Raw genomic sequence first — 14,621 nt, 5'->3', positions numbered from 1 at the left:
TTCCACTTTTATTTAGTGTATATCATGTATTGAATTATACCTATTGTTAATCATGTTTTTGTATTTATATCTTAAAAATACCAAATTTTATATAATAAAAAATTTTAAATTTGAAAGTTTAGAAAATCATATAATCACAATAATTGGAAGAAAAAATTTCTACAAGATACAAAGCAATATTGAAGTATCACCATTTTAAAATTTGTAAAGTAAACTATATTACAACTTATATTCAGAAAAAAATATTAAAAAATAAGTTATAAATTTTAATATTATACTTTACAGAAGTATTAAATGCTTGCCGAATAGTAAAAAAAAAGTATACAAATCAGTGAGATGGATGGTGTATATATATAATATAAACATGTTCATATATCATACAAAAAATTATAATAAACATATGTTTTTAACAAATATTCGTGCATGACACGAGTTATAAACTAATAAATTTTATAAACACCATATCAGTTATATGAATTGACCTAAATTCTATTATACTCTTGAGTAAAGTCAAATAGATTATAATCTTATATTTATGAATTATTATTAATTTATTGAAATATGAATCCGATACGCACATTATTATTTTATATAGATAGAGAGATTCATATATACGCTTCATAATTTTTATAATGGTTTTTTTAATATTTATTGAAATATGCAACATCTATAATAATACGCTTCTATTGTTTTTAAGAGAAACAGAAACTGTTTCCGATTTCTGCTTTTCTTGACCCGTTTGTGTAAATAAGTACAAATATTTTTAAGAAGTTAGAATTCTAATTCCTCTCTAGGACTTTTACTTTAAACAAACGATTTATTAACCTATTTACTTATCAGTTTTAATTAATTTATTTATTTTAAGTAAAAAGACAACATTTTTTAAGGTTGTCCAAACGATCCAATAAGTTGTTAGAATCTAAAAAATGAGGAAACAATAGTGGAAAACAAATAAAACATCAAAACACACATCGATACAAGTTGGGGTTATGTTGCAAACTTTAAAAAGAAAAAGGCAAAGGGAAGTAGGATAGGGACCATGACCTAATAACTCAGAAGTCAGAACCATAGTTGGTTAAATCACACACACCCACACACACTAATATAATATTCATAAAACGGTTTTTCTATGGTGTGCCCAAGGGCATACACTAAGCACTAATTTTTATGAGTTTGGTGCATTCTTACTGGTCATGTAATCATAAATATGGATGGCCCCCTTGCATTTACACCAACTCCACCAATCAAAATCCACTAAACTCATCAAATTTAGTGCTTAATGTGTGCCCTGGGGCACACACTAGAAAGACCCTTCATAAAATTAATATTCACATTTCACAAGCTCTGTTCATATATATCTTTATCTCTTTACCCACATCAAATCCTGTCAAAATCCACGGGAAAGGTATGCTGTCTTTTCACTTTCTTGAATTTTTCAGCTAAGATTTGCCTTGTTTCTTCATTTCTGCCCATTTGAATCTTTGATTTTACTTCAATTACTGCTTAATTGCCCCCCATTTTGCTAGATTCGGTGGCCCAACAAACCCTAGTGTTGGTTTCTTTCCTGCCCATCTAAGGTAAAAGCTCTATGTGGATATGTATTGTATGTGGTGTTTGTTTGTGGGGAAGAGTCTTTTTTGATTTGTATGAATTGGGGTTGCTTTGAATTGACTGTTTGATTGGAATTATGGTGAAGTTTGTGTTTTATTGTTGTTATGGTGAATTTGATAAAGATTTGTTGGAATTCTGTGAAATTGAGTGTGATTTGTATGTGTAGGGTGGTGTGCATGTGTAGAGGTGGGATCTTTATGTGTGGCATTCGGGTTTTTTGCAGTTGTGATAGTTGAATTACTCATGTGGATGGAGGGTGATGGTCTGATTATGTAGCTACTGTTGTAGTTATACTTGTTCTACGGAAAAATTTGTGTGGATAGTGTAGGGTTAGAAATGGTGGGTTGATTTGTGTTGCTTGTTCGTGTAGAGTAAGGGATTTTGAACATGTTATTTGTCATTATGTTGAATAATGAATCTTGCATATTTAATGCGATCCTTGATAATGTTATACTGGGTTCCTTGGTGGACGTGGTGGGTTGGGCGGTTAGATTATTACCTAAAAGGAATAGTTTAATTGATTCTTAGGCATGACATTATGGCGGGCTGATTTGTGGATAGTGTAGGGTTAGACATGGCGGGTTGTTGTGCTGCTTATATGTGTAGAGTAAGGGAATTTGAAAACGTTATCTGTCGTTATATTGAATGATGAATTTTGCATATGTAATGTGGTCCTGTATAATGTTATACTGGTTTCCTAGGTGACGTGGGGGTTGGTGATTAGATTAATTACCTAAAAGGAATAGTTTAATTGATTATTAGGCACTACAGTACGCTCTTACTTTGTCGTAAAGTGGATTTTTGAAATAAATAGCTTGCCACGTTGGAACAAAGTTTTTTCAAAAAGTAAAGAAAATAGCTTTTTTTACCTTCACAGCTCTTAGTTCTCTTGAACTTCTGGCCTACCATCATATTGTCAAATACTGATGTCTTACAATGTTTATTTTGTTATGAGGGTCACGACCTAGCTGTGGTTTATGAAAGGGGCACTTAGATCTGATATGTTAGGATTCAATATGACTGCATTTTAAATAAACGGGTGTTCTTTCTTACATGGATTTTGTATGTGCTTGCTCAGATACTAAAATGAATATGGAAGAGTTCGAGCATGCCATGCCTTTAAGGGCTGTACCAGCTGGTCTAAGTATCCCAACAAATAATAACCACCGAGAAGATGGAGAAGATTTAAGACTTGAACCATATGTGGGGTTAGAGTTTGATTCAGCAGAAAGTGCACAAGAGTTTTATAATATTTATGCAACCCGGAATGGATTCCGAATTAGGATAGGTCAGCTTTATCGATCCAGGGTGGATGGGTCAGTTATTTCCCGCAAATTTGTTTGTTCAAAAGAGGGTTTTCAGACAAATACGCGAACTGGATGCCCAGCTTACATCAGGGTACAAAAAGATGACTCCGGAAAGTGGATGCTAGCCAATGTCAACAAGGAACACAATCACGATCTTGAACTTCCTGGTGAGATTCATCCACCGCGTATACAAAGGAAATCCCTTCCTTCCCCAAGATCATCTGTCGGTTTGTCCACCAGAACTGGAATTAGTTCGGTTGAGGAGGATATCCCATCTGGCGCAATGGATCGTAAACGTCTTAAAAGGGAGGAAGTGCAAGAAGAAACCAGCGTAGTAGTTAGAGGAGAACCGTACAAAGGTCTTGAATTTAATAATGCTTTAGAAGCTTACAGATATTACCATATATATGCTGCTAGCGTAGGATTCAAAGTTCGGATTGGTCAGTTGTTCCGATCTAAAAAAGATGGTTCTGTTACATCCAGAAGATTTGTTTGCTCGAAGGAAGGTCATCAGCACCCTTCAAGAGTTGGTTGCTCAGCATTCTTGAGGATACAAAAACAGTCATCAGGAAGATGGATTGTTGATCGTCTTGATATGGAACACAATCATGCAATGGACTGCCCTGTTGATGCTAGTGGAACTTTTACTCTGCCAAAGGGATTTAGGGACGAACTAGGAAATGGTTTAGAAAATACAGATCTAACTGAAGCAAATGGCGGCTTAAGTCCTGTGGGAAGAGGACGGAGAAGTAACATTGGAAGTGAATGGTATCATGTGCTTATAGAATATTTTCAGTCTAAGCAAGCAGAAGATACAGGATTTTTTTATGCAGTGGAAGCAGATGACGGAAGATGCATGAGCATGTTCTGGGCTGATGGACATTCTAGATTTGCTTGCTCACAGTTCGGGGATGCCATTTTTTTTGATACAACATATAGGAGAGGCAGTTATTCTGTTCCGTTAGCTTGTTTTGTTGGGGTTAATCACCACAGGCAACCAGTACTTCTTGGCTGTGCTTTAATCGCAGATGATTCTGAGGAGTCCTTTACTTGGGTGTTTAAGGCATGGCTTAGGGCTATGTCAGGTCGCCATCCTTTGTCAATAACAGCGGATCAGGGGAAACCTATTCAACAATCAATTGCAGAAGTCTTTCCCAGAACACATCATCGCTTTTCCACATGTCAAAAAATGGAAGAGAATTTGGGGGCCCTATTCTCCATAAATGATGAATTCAAATATGAATATCAAACTTGCATTTTGCAGAGTCAGACAGCAAATGAATTTGATCTTTCTTGGAATGTGCTTCTCAGCAAGTACAACTTAAAGGAAAATGTTTGGTTGAAGGAAATGTACCAGATGCGCAAAAGCTGGGTTCCGTTGTATATAAGGGGAACATTTTTTGCAGGCATCCATGTGGATGGGATGAAGCCATATTTCGGTAATATTTTAACGTCTCAAACACCCCTTCACGAATTTATTGTACGATATGAGAAAGGTCTTGAGCAGCGTAACGAGGAGGAGAAGAAAGAAGATTTTAGTTCATTCAACTTGCAACCTATCTTGCACACCAAAGACCCCATAGAAGAACAATGTCGAAGACTTTACACAATCTCAATGTTTAAAGTGTTTCAGAAGGAGCTCTTAGAATGCTATGGTTATGCTGGAATAAAGTTAAACGTTGAAGGTGCCATTAGTAGATATTTGGTGCAAAAGTGTGGCAATGGAGAGGAAAGTAAGACAGTTGCCTTCAATGCATCCAATCTTAATATCAGTTGCAGCTGTAAGATGTTTGAATTTGAAGGTGTCCTGTGTAGACATGCGCTAAAGGTTTTCCAAATAGTGAACATAAGGGAACTTCCATCTCGCTATATACTACATCGTTGGACCAAAAATGCGAAGTATGGAATTTTACGGGATGTTGATTCCGGAGGCAGCTATCAAGACTACAAGCCTTTGATGTTGTGGAGTTTGAGAGAAGAAGCCCGTAATTACATAGAGGCAGGGGCAACATCTATTGAAAGATATAAAGTAGCTTTCGAGATCATGCATGAAGGTAGAAGAAATCTTTCTTGGCAAAATTAGGAATCTATTTGAGCCAAGTTGAGACGACTTTAATCGGACTTTCTTTTTCTTTTTCTTCTCCTTTCTATAAGAAACTCCCTGTTCTAGTTTTCACCCCTCCCTAAATCCAAAGTTGAACAGGTCTTTAGTTTTCAGTTTCGAGGTTTGAGTCGGGTATGTAATTACATTTGTAATTACAGTTCAGTACATTTTCAAATTAGTGGTACTTTTTCCCCCACAACTTTTGACAAGTACTTGAAAAGTATAAATTACATGACAACTATGTTCAAAATAGGCTGTTTTTAAATTCTGGAATGGAACTGTACTTGGTTCAGCGGTGTTTCAATATTATCACTTTTAGTTTTTATTAACAGGCATATATTTTCTGATGAACTGTGGGTTTTCCAGAGAGTATGTTTGGTTTTTTGTTCAAGTTGTAGCTTGGTATATCACTTTGTTCTCTGAGACTTTATGCTCTTAAGCTGTGTTTAATCATTTATTTGATTGACGAGGATATAATTTCCATTCTAATGAATTAGAAACTACGGCAAATTCTCTTGAATGATCTTATAGTTGCATTTTCCCTTGCCCCAGACTTTACTTCTTCTGAGCTGAGGCATGTTCTTTTAAACACTGATATTTGTTTTGATAATCCAACACATCGAACATTCATATATTCATGCTTAATACGTTAATTATTGGCATGCAAAGCATCAATCTTTACTTCTTTAGTAAACCTGAGACTGGTATGGAGTTTAATCTGGCTGCCTGGCATGGCTGTGTCATGGTGGAAACTGGGCAGTGATGTGGTTCGATAACAGAGAAGTTTGGAACCTGTTATCATATGAGAAATTCTAGTTGATTTTGCATATATTAAGTAGTTCTTGGGTAAGGTTTCTCTTGTTACTGTTTTGTAGCTAAAACTTTGGAAGCAGTATTACGTGGTTTAATAGACTACATTGTTGAAAACTGTAAAACCAGTAGGCAGACAAGCTCTTCACTTCTTTTTGTAGATTTTAGAACAAAAGTAGGTAAACGGAGGTGATTGGTAAGTCTGAGAACTGATGGATTGCATAAGCATGGAGCATATTTAGAGGGAAACGACACAATCTCCATCAGTTATCAGTAGTCTTGAACTTGTTCACTCCGTCGTAAGTTAGGGTAAGAATTAGATGTCAGAGAGCTTTGGAGAGATGATCGGAAGTGGCAGTTGGCATTTTGGTGTAATGACGGGGAGTTCTCACACTTTTTGCAGTCTGTTAACGAGTTCCAGATGAGCAAAAAGCCTTCTTTCAACGTGTTATGGAACCAAACAATCCTACCAATACCATTCCTTTCGACATCAGTTTTCTTTACAGGTACATCAACTTTGTCCTGCAATTATCTTGGCAGTGATCAAAGCCTATGGAGTTATCTGTTGCCTTGACAAGATAAGATTGGTTTGAGTTTGCTCCAGAACCGAAACAATCTACTGTACTTGGTAGCAGAGCAGTAGGAGCAGCACTTGAAATAAAATGTAAGGTTGAAATTTAGACTGTGTTTCAAACACAGAGGCAAGGGTTTCGACAGTAACCCTTTTTCATAAAAAAAAAAAACAAAAAAACTCCGAGACCTACCTGAGCGATAATTGAAGCTATTTTGAGAAAATTAAAGATAATCATGAAAAGTAATCATATAACTAATAACAATTTTATTTTACAAGTTGAAAAGTAAAGTAGTAGCCAAAAAGTAGTCATTCAAATTAAATTATTATTCGAAAAAATAAGTGATTCAGTCACCATATCATTATCATTAATCACAGCTCCATATATCATCACTAGCATGTAATATTATAATTTTTTTTTTTTAGTACCAAACCATCATGCTAGTAACATACGAATAATAGTACAAAAAATTGTTTCAAAAAAACAAAATAGTTACAAAAAATAGAAATTAAAACTAATCAGTTAACTACCAATTTATGTGAAATTTTCGGTAAATTTGTCAAATAAGAATATAATGATAAACCGAAAAATATTTTATAAAAGTTATAATTGACAAAGCTTTGATAGAATTTAAATCAAAATTTTTAATTAATTTGGATAAAAATCTTGATTGAACCATACAAATTACGTGTATATAAAAATGCTTGTAAATCTGAATACGCTCTTTAAAAATATATAATTATATTCAATTAAAATTTGATTATCATAAATGAGAGGGTTATATATCAAACTGGCCACCCATTACGTCAAAATGTCTCATTTTACCCACCCATCTCATCGTGGATTCGTTTAAGCCACTTTAAACCAAATATATATCATTTTACTCACATTTCTATTTATACCTATTTACTTAATCATTTATAAAAAATCAATCGTTTGGTTTTTTACTACAAAATCACTTTGAGTACCTTCATAATTGTCTCTATTATTTATCAAAATAATTTAGAAATTTGTAAGGCAACATACTTAGGGTGATCACATAAATATATATATTTATTTCTAAATATTTTTTTTAATAAATAGCTATGTTGCTTTATTAATTTCCAAATTATTTTGATAAATACTAGAGACAATTATGAAGGTACTCGAGGTGGTTTTGTAACAAAAAAATAAATGGTTAATTTTTTATAAATGATTAAATAAAAATGTCTGAATAGTATTGTGGGTAAAATGATATATATTTTGTTTACAGTGGCTCAAACGAGCCCCCGATGAGATGGGTGGGTAAAGTGAGACATTTTGACGTAATGGGTGGCCAGTTTGATATAAAACCCTAAATGAGATCGTCTCCTCGAGGGGGAAAAAATTAGATTCGGGTCGACCCGAACTAGTCCCTCCATTTCGTTCTTTCAATCCCCAGGTAGTTTCACCCTTGTCTACATCAAAAAAAACACTAACACAAATCACACTATATTCATGAGCTTGTATATACACTAATTATACAAGCCTATACTAAATGGCAAGATACCCATCATTTTTTACATTGTTTTTTCTTCGCCAAACCCCTAAAAATCCCACCTTTCATATTAGAAACATTAGTATTAGTTCTAAAGATCAGTTGAATTCAAGCATTGACAAGCAAGAAAGCTTGACCCAGGTTGCAAAAGATGTTTCTAAGTATGTTAGAAGCCGACCCAGATGGGAAAACACCCTTGTTTCTGATTTCTCAGGTATCGATTTTTCGGATACTAATTTGTTATGTGAATTTGTGAAGCAACAAAGTAATGTTATGTTAAAGATTAGATTTTTTTATTGGGTTTGTAGTCAATTTGAGGTACCTAGTGATGAGAAGTTGCTTGGATTGATGTTTGATTGTCTTGTTGAGAGTAAGGCGGCGAATGCTGCGTTGCGTTTTCTTGAATTTACTAAATTTGATCCGGGGTCGGGTTCGTTGGAGTTGTTTGCTTGTTGTTTGTTTGAGAATGGATTGATTGGAGATGGGGTTGGGGTTTTTGATGAGTTGGTTGAGAGGGGGAGTGTTCCGAAGTTGGAGACTTGGAATTTTGGGTTGAATGGTGCGATTCGAGTTGGGAGGAGTGATGTTGTTTGGAAATTGTATGGGGATATGTTGAGTTATGGTGTTGAGCCCGATGTTGAAACGGTTACGTGTTTGATTTTGGCTCTTTGTAGTGAAGATAAGCTTCCGGAAGGGTATGATCTTTTTCGACAGTGTTTGAAAGATGGGAATGTGCCGAGAAATGTGGCTTTTATAAAGTTATTATCGGGGTTTTATAAGCAAAGGAAATATTATGGAGTGTCAGCACTACTGCATGGTATGATTGTTAATGGTCGTCTTCCGGGTATAGACATCTATCAAGAAATTATTCATTGGTTGTGTTGGAATAATAAAGGGAGAGTAGGCTATAGGATCTTTAATGATCTTAGGGGTAGAGGGTATGCTCTGAATAGTTTCATGTATGCCACGATGATTGATGGTCTTTGTAAAATGAAACAAGTTGAAGATGCTAGGAAGTTATTGTATGAGATGATTGAAAAGGGGATGAAGCCGGGGAAGAACACATATATTGTTCTCATTAGTGGGTTTTTTCAAGTTGGTGATATTAACGGGGCTCAAGAGACTTACAAACAAATGCTTGAAAGAGGGTACAAGCAGAGTATTATGAGTTACAATACTATGATTACTGGGTTATGTTTGAATGGAAAGATTGGGTTAGCTTGGGATCTGTTTGAACAAATGCATCACAAAGGTATCGACCGTGGCTTGGTAGACAAGAGTTTTAATTTTATGGTTAGGGAAGATATATACATCTATCAGGAAATTATCCGTTGGCTATGCAAGACAAACAACAGTAAGGAAGGGTTTAGGATTTTTAACAATTTCAAGGATAGAGGGTATGCTCCTAATAATGTCATGTATACAACAATAATTCATGGTCTTTGTAGAACCAAATTGCTCAGAGATGCAAGGAAGTTATTAAGTGAGATGGTTGAGAAGGGTATGATGCCGTGTGAGCAGACATATACTTTTTTCATCAGCCGGCTTTTTCAAGCTGGTGATGTTGATGGGGCTCAAGAACTTCACAAGGAATTTCTTGATAGAGGCTACAAAGACACCACTATGAGTTACAATAATATGATTACTGGGTTATGTATGAACGGGAAGATGGAAGCAGCTTGTGATCTATTCAAGAAAATGCTTGATGACCGTGGCTTTGTAGAAAATACTTGCAACTTTATGATAAAGAGATTCTGTAAGGATGGTAAACTAGTTGAAGGTATGAAGTTCTTATATAATCTTCTGGATTGGGGCTTTCAACCACCTGCAGCGTCTTATACTAACCTGATAGAGAAGCTTTGTGAAGCGGGAGAACTACAGGAAGCAAAAGGTTTATGGGAAGATATGCAAGATAAGGGTGTGTTGCTATCAGCATGTACCCAAAATTCCATCATTAAAGGACTCAGTCAGGTTGAGAACTTTGAAGATGCTAATTCAAAGTCTTCGCCAGAGTGAGAGTGCAATGATGTTTTGTTTCTTCTAAACTACATGATTAAGATAAGTTGTGAAATGCGTGAATCGATTTCCAACCTCCTGCTTCGCAGTTTTTTGTGTAATGAAATTTGCCTTGGACAAGATTTGTATAGACAATATCCTTTAAAGCATTAAATACTGCCTTGTATAATTGCAAAATGAAGTCATAAAGCAAATTTTTAGACATCCAATTAATAAGCAACAATGTTCTCTTCTATGTTGATTAGGCCTAGCTGTTGTTGTTACTTAAGATATTGATGTGTACTAGATGTTTGGATGCATTTTAAGCATGCATTTTATTTTTTTATAATGGCCCTGGCAATTGTTAACCTGCACTCTTTTTTGTGTCTTTCTGTGTTTGAATTCGAAGCTCGTTCATAGTTTACTTTGCCACTTTGCCATTTTATTTATCTTTTTTATCTTTGCTTTTATATTGATGAACCACAAAACATATCTGGTTGAAAGGTGAATCAAGAAGGAATTAATAAACAGGTGTAATATTTGGAGTGTTGTAAATTTGATGTGTAGTACCTCAATAGTCTTAAATTCTTTACCCATCAACTAGAATGTAGAAAACTGTCATTGTCTCGCTTCTTGTGATATGTTAGACAGCAGGAAAAACATGGAAGATGAAATAAAACTTTGGAAATAATGCTACACTATAAGTAGTTTCTAATTAAATACAAAACTCATTCATTCTCAGTTATACTCGAACATTCCTTTAGATATTCCAGTGCATCCTGGTGAACCTGGTCATCTCCAGCCGCTATTATGCGATAATAAGTTGGACCTGCAATACCAACAGATTAGCGGAAAAAGCCATATCAATTTACAAATATACAACATTAGTTCAGTATTGTCAACAAGAATTTTTTTAAACAAGAGCTTTTAAAGGCAGAAAGACACAAAATCTCCAAATACCTTTGGACACTGGAGAAGCTTCCCACTGAAGTTTCTGACCAGCCCAATCTGTAATAATTCCTCCAGCTCCTTCTATGATTGGTATAAAAGCAAGAAAATCATATGGCTGCAAAAAGAAAAACGTTAGCATGATAAATATTACATATTCCAACATACACGTATATATTAAGAGATAGGAAGAGAGTTATACATAATGAGCAGTGCACGAAACAGAAAGGTCTAGGGGCCCAAGTGCCTAATTATGTGAGATACAAATTTAAAAGAAGTGCTGCACACTGAAGCGAACTTAAGGTGCAAAAAAGTAGCACCTAGCCGCACTCAAAAGGCTCCCATAATGCAAAATTATCTATAGCAACCTTTTCTTTTTTAATTCTTCTTCAGTTTTCAGGGTTGAGCCTCACTTCAGTAAGGCACACCAACTTCCGGAGGCACCACAAGTCACACACCAGGATTCATATTGCCTTGGCGAGCCTTCGATTTTCTTATACATTGATAAATAGAGAATATTACTTACCCCAAGAAAAGACTGGACAATGACATCGACAAACCCTGAAGCTAAGAGTCCATAGGTAAAGCACTCCGCACCGTAAATTGGTTCTTGAACCTGCGGGAGAGAACCACCCACATTATAAGAAAATATTAACCATTTCGCGGAAATCTTTTCTCAGATAAAAAAAATGAACATTAAGCAGCAAGAAGAAAATGGCAGACACTGGCTTACATGTAATCATTTGCTAAAATATCAACCAATTCAATGTTACAAAAACTATAAAATGTTAGTATGTTATTTTAAACTCATAACTTTGGAAGTGTAAGTACTGGAATCCCAAAATTTAAACAAAATTTTCTTTAAACCATAAATACTCGCAATTAACCATACTCATGAAATATAAAGTCTTCCACTTTATATTTCTCATCTCCAAGTCATTAACTCATAACATGAGGGTCTAATTTCCAAGAAGGGGGTAAAGGAAGGAATTCCCCGACATATTGGGGGTGGGAATTGGCTGCCACACTAATTACTGAAGTTCAGTTCACATGGCCATTGCCTGCCAAAGTGCTGCAATAGACTGGAATAGTTTTGGTCTGGCAGGTTAAAGGGAAAGGGTCGGAGTGGTGAAACTTGGTTCATGTTCCTCATGCTGATCATTCTTATAAAAACGAGTAAAATATGATCTATATCATGAGAAACATAATAAAGGACTCTAACTAGGGGACCAAAGAACTTGTGAGATATAATGCGAAGAATGCGGGAACAGGTTCCACAAGAAGTACAATCAAGCTATAAGGTGTGCAAGTACAAATTTGTACACCTCCTAGAACCCAATTTGTGGTTGCCAAATCATGATATCATAAAAGAACAGCAGAAAACAGCAGCAGTGGTAATAACTAGTGATTAGATGAAACCATAAAAGCATACCTTTTCCGTGACACGGTTAAAGGCCTCTCGCTCTTCATCGCTAAAATGCAATGGGCTAGATGCATATCTGAGGAGTAACGAATTCAAAAGGCCGAAGTCAGAACTCAAAAAGAAATAAGCAAAAAATAAAAAAACAAGGAGAGGATAATCAGTGGAATTGTGACTGGGCAGATGTATACTCACAGCGTTGCTTGCGAAAGCCGTTCACAGGGACGGGTCTGTATGGGTAGACCATCCACGGTGGTTGGTCTTCCTTGTACTCCAACCCATCTTTTCCGTAAAATTGGCTGGTCAATGATTCCCAAGATCTGAAAGTTGTACAAATAAAAGGTACCATCAACCACTTGATTGAGAAGACAAACATAGAGTATGGATGCATCTCTGCTAACAAGCAAGTGAATGCAAAGAAAGAAAGAAAGAATGAGAATCATACCGGCTTACTCTTATGCAGAAGAGCTATGAGCGTGCCAAACAACGGAACTCCTGTAAGCATTGAAAGGAGGCAATAAGGAACAATCAATCTTTAAAAGATCAAAACCGAAAACGAATGGCTTTGTTATGTTATGATGAGGGTAAAGATTATGTTACCATTTTTGAAGCTGGTAGTGCCATCAATAGGGTCTATAACCCACACAAATTCGGCTAGCCTCTCTTCCGGTAACCAACCCCTTTCCTCGCCAAAACTAAGGTTTCCAATCAATTACCCAAACATCAGTCAAGCAAATTAAACATAAATTAAGAGCTAAAGGAGGAATACAGCCAGTCTCACTTACATTAAATGATCTGGGAAATTCTGTAAAATCACCGCAGTGATAGCATCCTCGGCAGCTAAGTCAGCGGATGTGGCTTGCTCAACAATGAATCCATCTAATAGGGAAAAAAAACATAAATTTGGTCAATAAAGCTGAAAATATAAGTGCAAAATACAAAGAAAAGGAGCAAAAGAAAAAAGCAACAATTACCATCATCGCGCTTATTAAATGTTTGAATCAATTTAGGTTCCCAAAAGAACTGTTTTATCACAGTAGCAGCAGCATCCGCAGCTTCATTAGCGACGCGAACAAATTCATCAAGAACTTGGTCCGAAAACTGCTCCTCTAGAATGGTATTCATTTGTGAATCCTGACACGAACAATCAGATATACCATTAATCATTTATACTAGTGACAATGAGTTACAGAATCAAAAAATAAAAATATGTTCACATATACTAGTCCACCTAAAAAAACCACATCATCATTTTTACACATACATTATCTCCTACATAGCAGCAAATAACATTCTTAATAAATCAGACGTTGGAAAATTCGAAAAATAACACGTAACTGCAAATAACAAGTAGAGGCAGGAATCATGTACGAAAAATCTGATGCATTCTTCATAAATTGAAACATGTAGTTGTAATCCAACAAAGGAGCGGGGAAAGAGAGAAAACAGAGCAGAATCATATACCCAAATAATAGCAAGCTTAACCGATTGTGTCGATAACTTAGTCTATGTACTAGAGAACACATAAACAACAATTCAAACACAGATTAAAGTTTAAATCATATACACTACAAAATTAAAAATACACAAAGTAATGAAAAAATTAGGGTAATTGAAACACGGAGAGAGAACAGAGAGAGGGGGGGGGGGGGGTTCAGCAGAAACACAGAAAAAGGGGGGAGAGAGAGAGAGTTAGAGAGAGAGAGAGAGATAGGGAGGGAGGGAGCGGTTGAGAGAGAGAGACAGAAAAAGGGCGGGAGAGAGAGTAAGCGTCAGAGGGAGGGAGGGAGAGAATGAGGAGAGAGAGTGTGTGTAAGAGAGAGAGAGAGAGAGAGAGGGAGAGAGAGAACACAGAAAAAGGGCGGGAGAGAGAGTAAGCGTCAGAGGGAGGGAGGGAGAGAATGGGGAGAGAGAGAGTGTGTGTAAGAGAGGGAGGGAGGGGGGGTTGCGGAGAGCGAGAGAGAGGGATAACCTGGTTTTGATCACGGGCGTGCTCGGTGGGGACTTTGGCCATTGCTCAAGGCTTTTCAGTCGGAGAAACAAAAAGGGGGTTTAACGAGAAATCGTCCTTCCTCGAGTAGTTTCAATAATCAATAATAATCGAATATTTATAGTAAAGGATTAAAATTCGATTATAATTAAGATTTAAAATTAAACTAGGATGATAAACTTAGAATACGAATATCTGGATAATGAATAGATTTAGAATTAGGATTTCAGACCCTAAAATCACAACAGAAGACTAGTTTCATTAGTACTTCTAACATTTCTTTTTTGTTTATGTGTCTGTATAATTCAATTTAAATTGAGCTTCACCATGCATGTTCATGTTTCATAT

General features: G+C 35.9%; 3 protein-coding genes across 3 annotated transcripts; 2 read left to right on the top strand and 1 right to left on the bottom strand.

The window, feature by feature from the left end:
• Window positions 1–1,312: 1,312 nt before the first annotated feature.
• LOC108203118 (protein FAR1-RELATED SEQUENCE 7-like) lies at window positions 1,313–5,314 on the top strand. The gene is made up of 3 exons (XM_017371865.2): window positions 1,313–1,405; window positions 1,527–1,577; window positions 2,690–5,314. Exon 3 carries the CDS (start codon window positions 2,698–2,700, stop codon window positions 4,999–5,001), a length of 2,304 nt encoding a protein of 767 aa, XP_017227354.1. The 5' UTR covers window positions 1,313–1,405; window positions 1,527–1,577; window positions 2,690–2,697; the 3' UTR covers window positions 5,002–5,314.
• Window positions 5,315–7,766: 2,452 nt separating this feature from the next.
• LOC108200389 (pentatricopeptide repeat-containing protein At5g18950) lies at window positions 7,767–10,177 on the top strand. Its single transcript, XM_017368514.2, has one exon. The coding sequence runs from the start codon at window positions 7,921–7,923 to the stop codon at window positions 9,934–9,936; it is 2,016 nt and encodes a 671-aa protein (XP_017224003.1). The 5' UTR covers window positions 7,767–7,920; the 3' UTR covers window positions 9,937–10,177.
• Window positions 10,178–10,435: 258 nt separating this feature from the next.
• On the bottom strand, window positions 10,436–14,374 carry LOC108200932 (bifunctional phosphatase IMPL2, chloroplastic). Its single transcript, XM_017369204.2, has 10 exons — window positions 14,256–14,374; window positions 13,258–13,417; window positions 13,069–13,162; window positions 12,884–12,978; window positions 12,729–12,778; window positions 12,479–12,603; window positions 12,296–12,362; window positions 11,390–11,479; window positions 10,876–10,981; window positions 10,436–10,744 (listed from the first exon to the last, which is right to left on the bottom strand). The coding sequence occupies exons 1-10, from the start codon at window positions 14,295–14,297 to the stop codon at window positions 10,644–10,646; spliced, it is 930 nt and encodes a 309-aa protein (XP_017224693.1). The 5' UTR covers window positions 14,298–14,374; the 3' UTR covers window positions 10,436–10,643.
• Between the last annotated feature and the right edge of the window lie 247 nt (window positions 14,375–14,621).

The sequence above is a fragment of the Daucus carota genome, chromosome 9, assembly GCF_001625215.2.
Source record: "Daucus carota subsp. sativus chromosome 9, DH1 v3.0, whole genome shotgun sequence".
NCBI lineage: Eukaryota > Viridiplantae > Streptophyta > Magnoliopsida > Apiales > Apiaceae > Daucus > Daucus carota.
The sequence above is the reverse complement of the archived record's forward strand: the minus strand, read 5'-3'. Positions and strand labels throughout refer to the sequence as shown.

Coding starts and splice junctions, on each gene's coding strand:
- LOC108203118 (XM_017371865.2), top strand. CDS start 2,698: ATGAATATGGAAGAGTTCGAGCATGCCATGCCTTTAAGGGCTGTACCA.
- LOC108200389 (XM_017368514.2), top strand. CDS start 7,921: ATGGCAAGATACCCATCATTTTTTACATTGTTTTTTCTTCGCCAAACC.
- LOC108200932 (XM_017369204.2), bottom strand. CDS start 14,297: ATGGCCAAAGTCCCCACCGAGCACGCCCGTGATCAAAACCAG. Junction 12,979..13,068: donor AATTTCCCAGATCATTTAAT/GTAAGTGAGACT, acceptor TGGAAACCTTAG/TTTTGGCGAGGAAAGGGGTT. Junction 12,363..12,478: donor CGGCTTTCGCAAGCAACGCT/GTGAGTATACAT, acceptor GTTACTCCTCAG/ATATGCATCTAGCCCATTGC.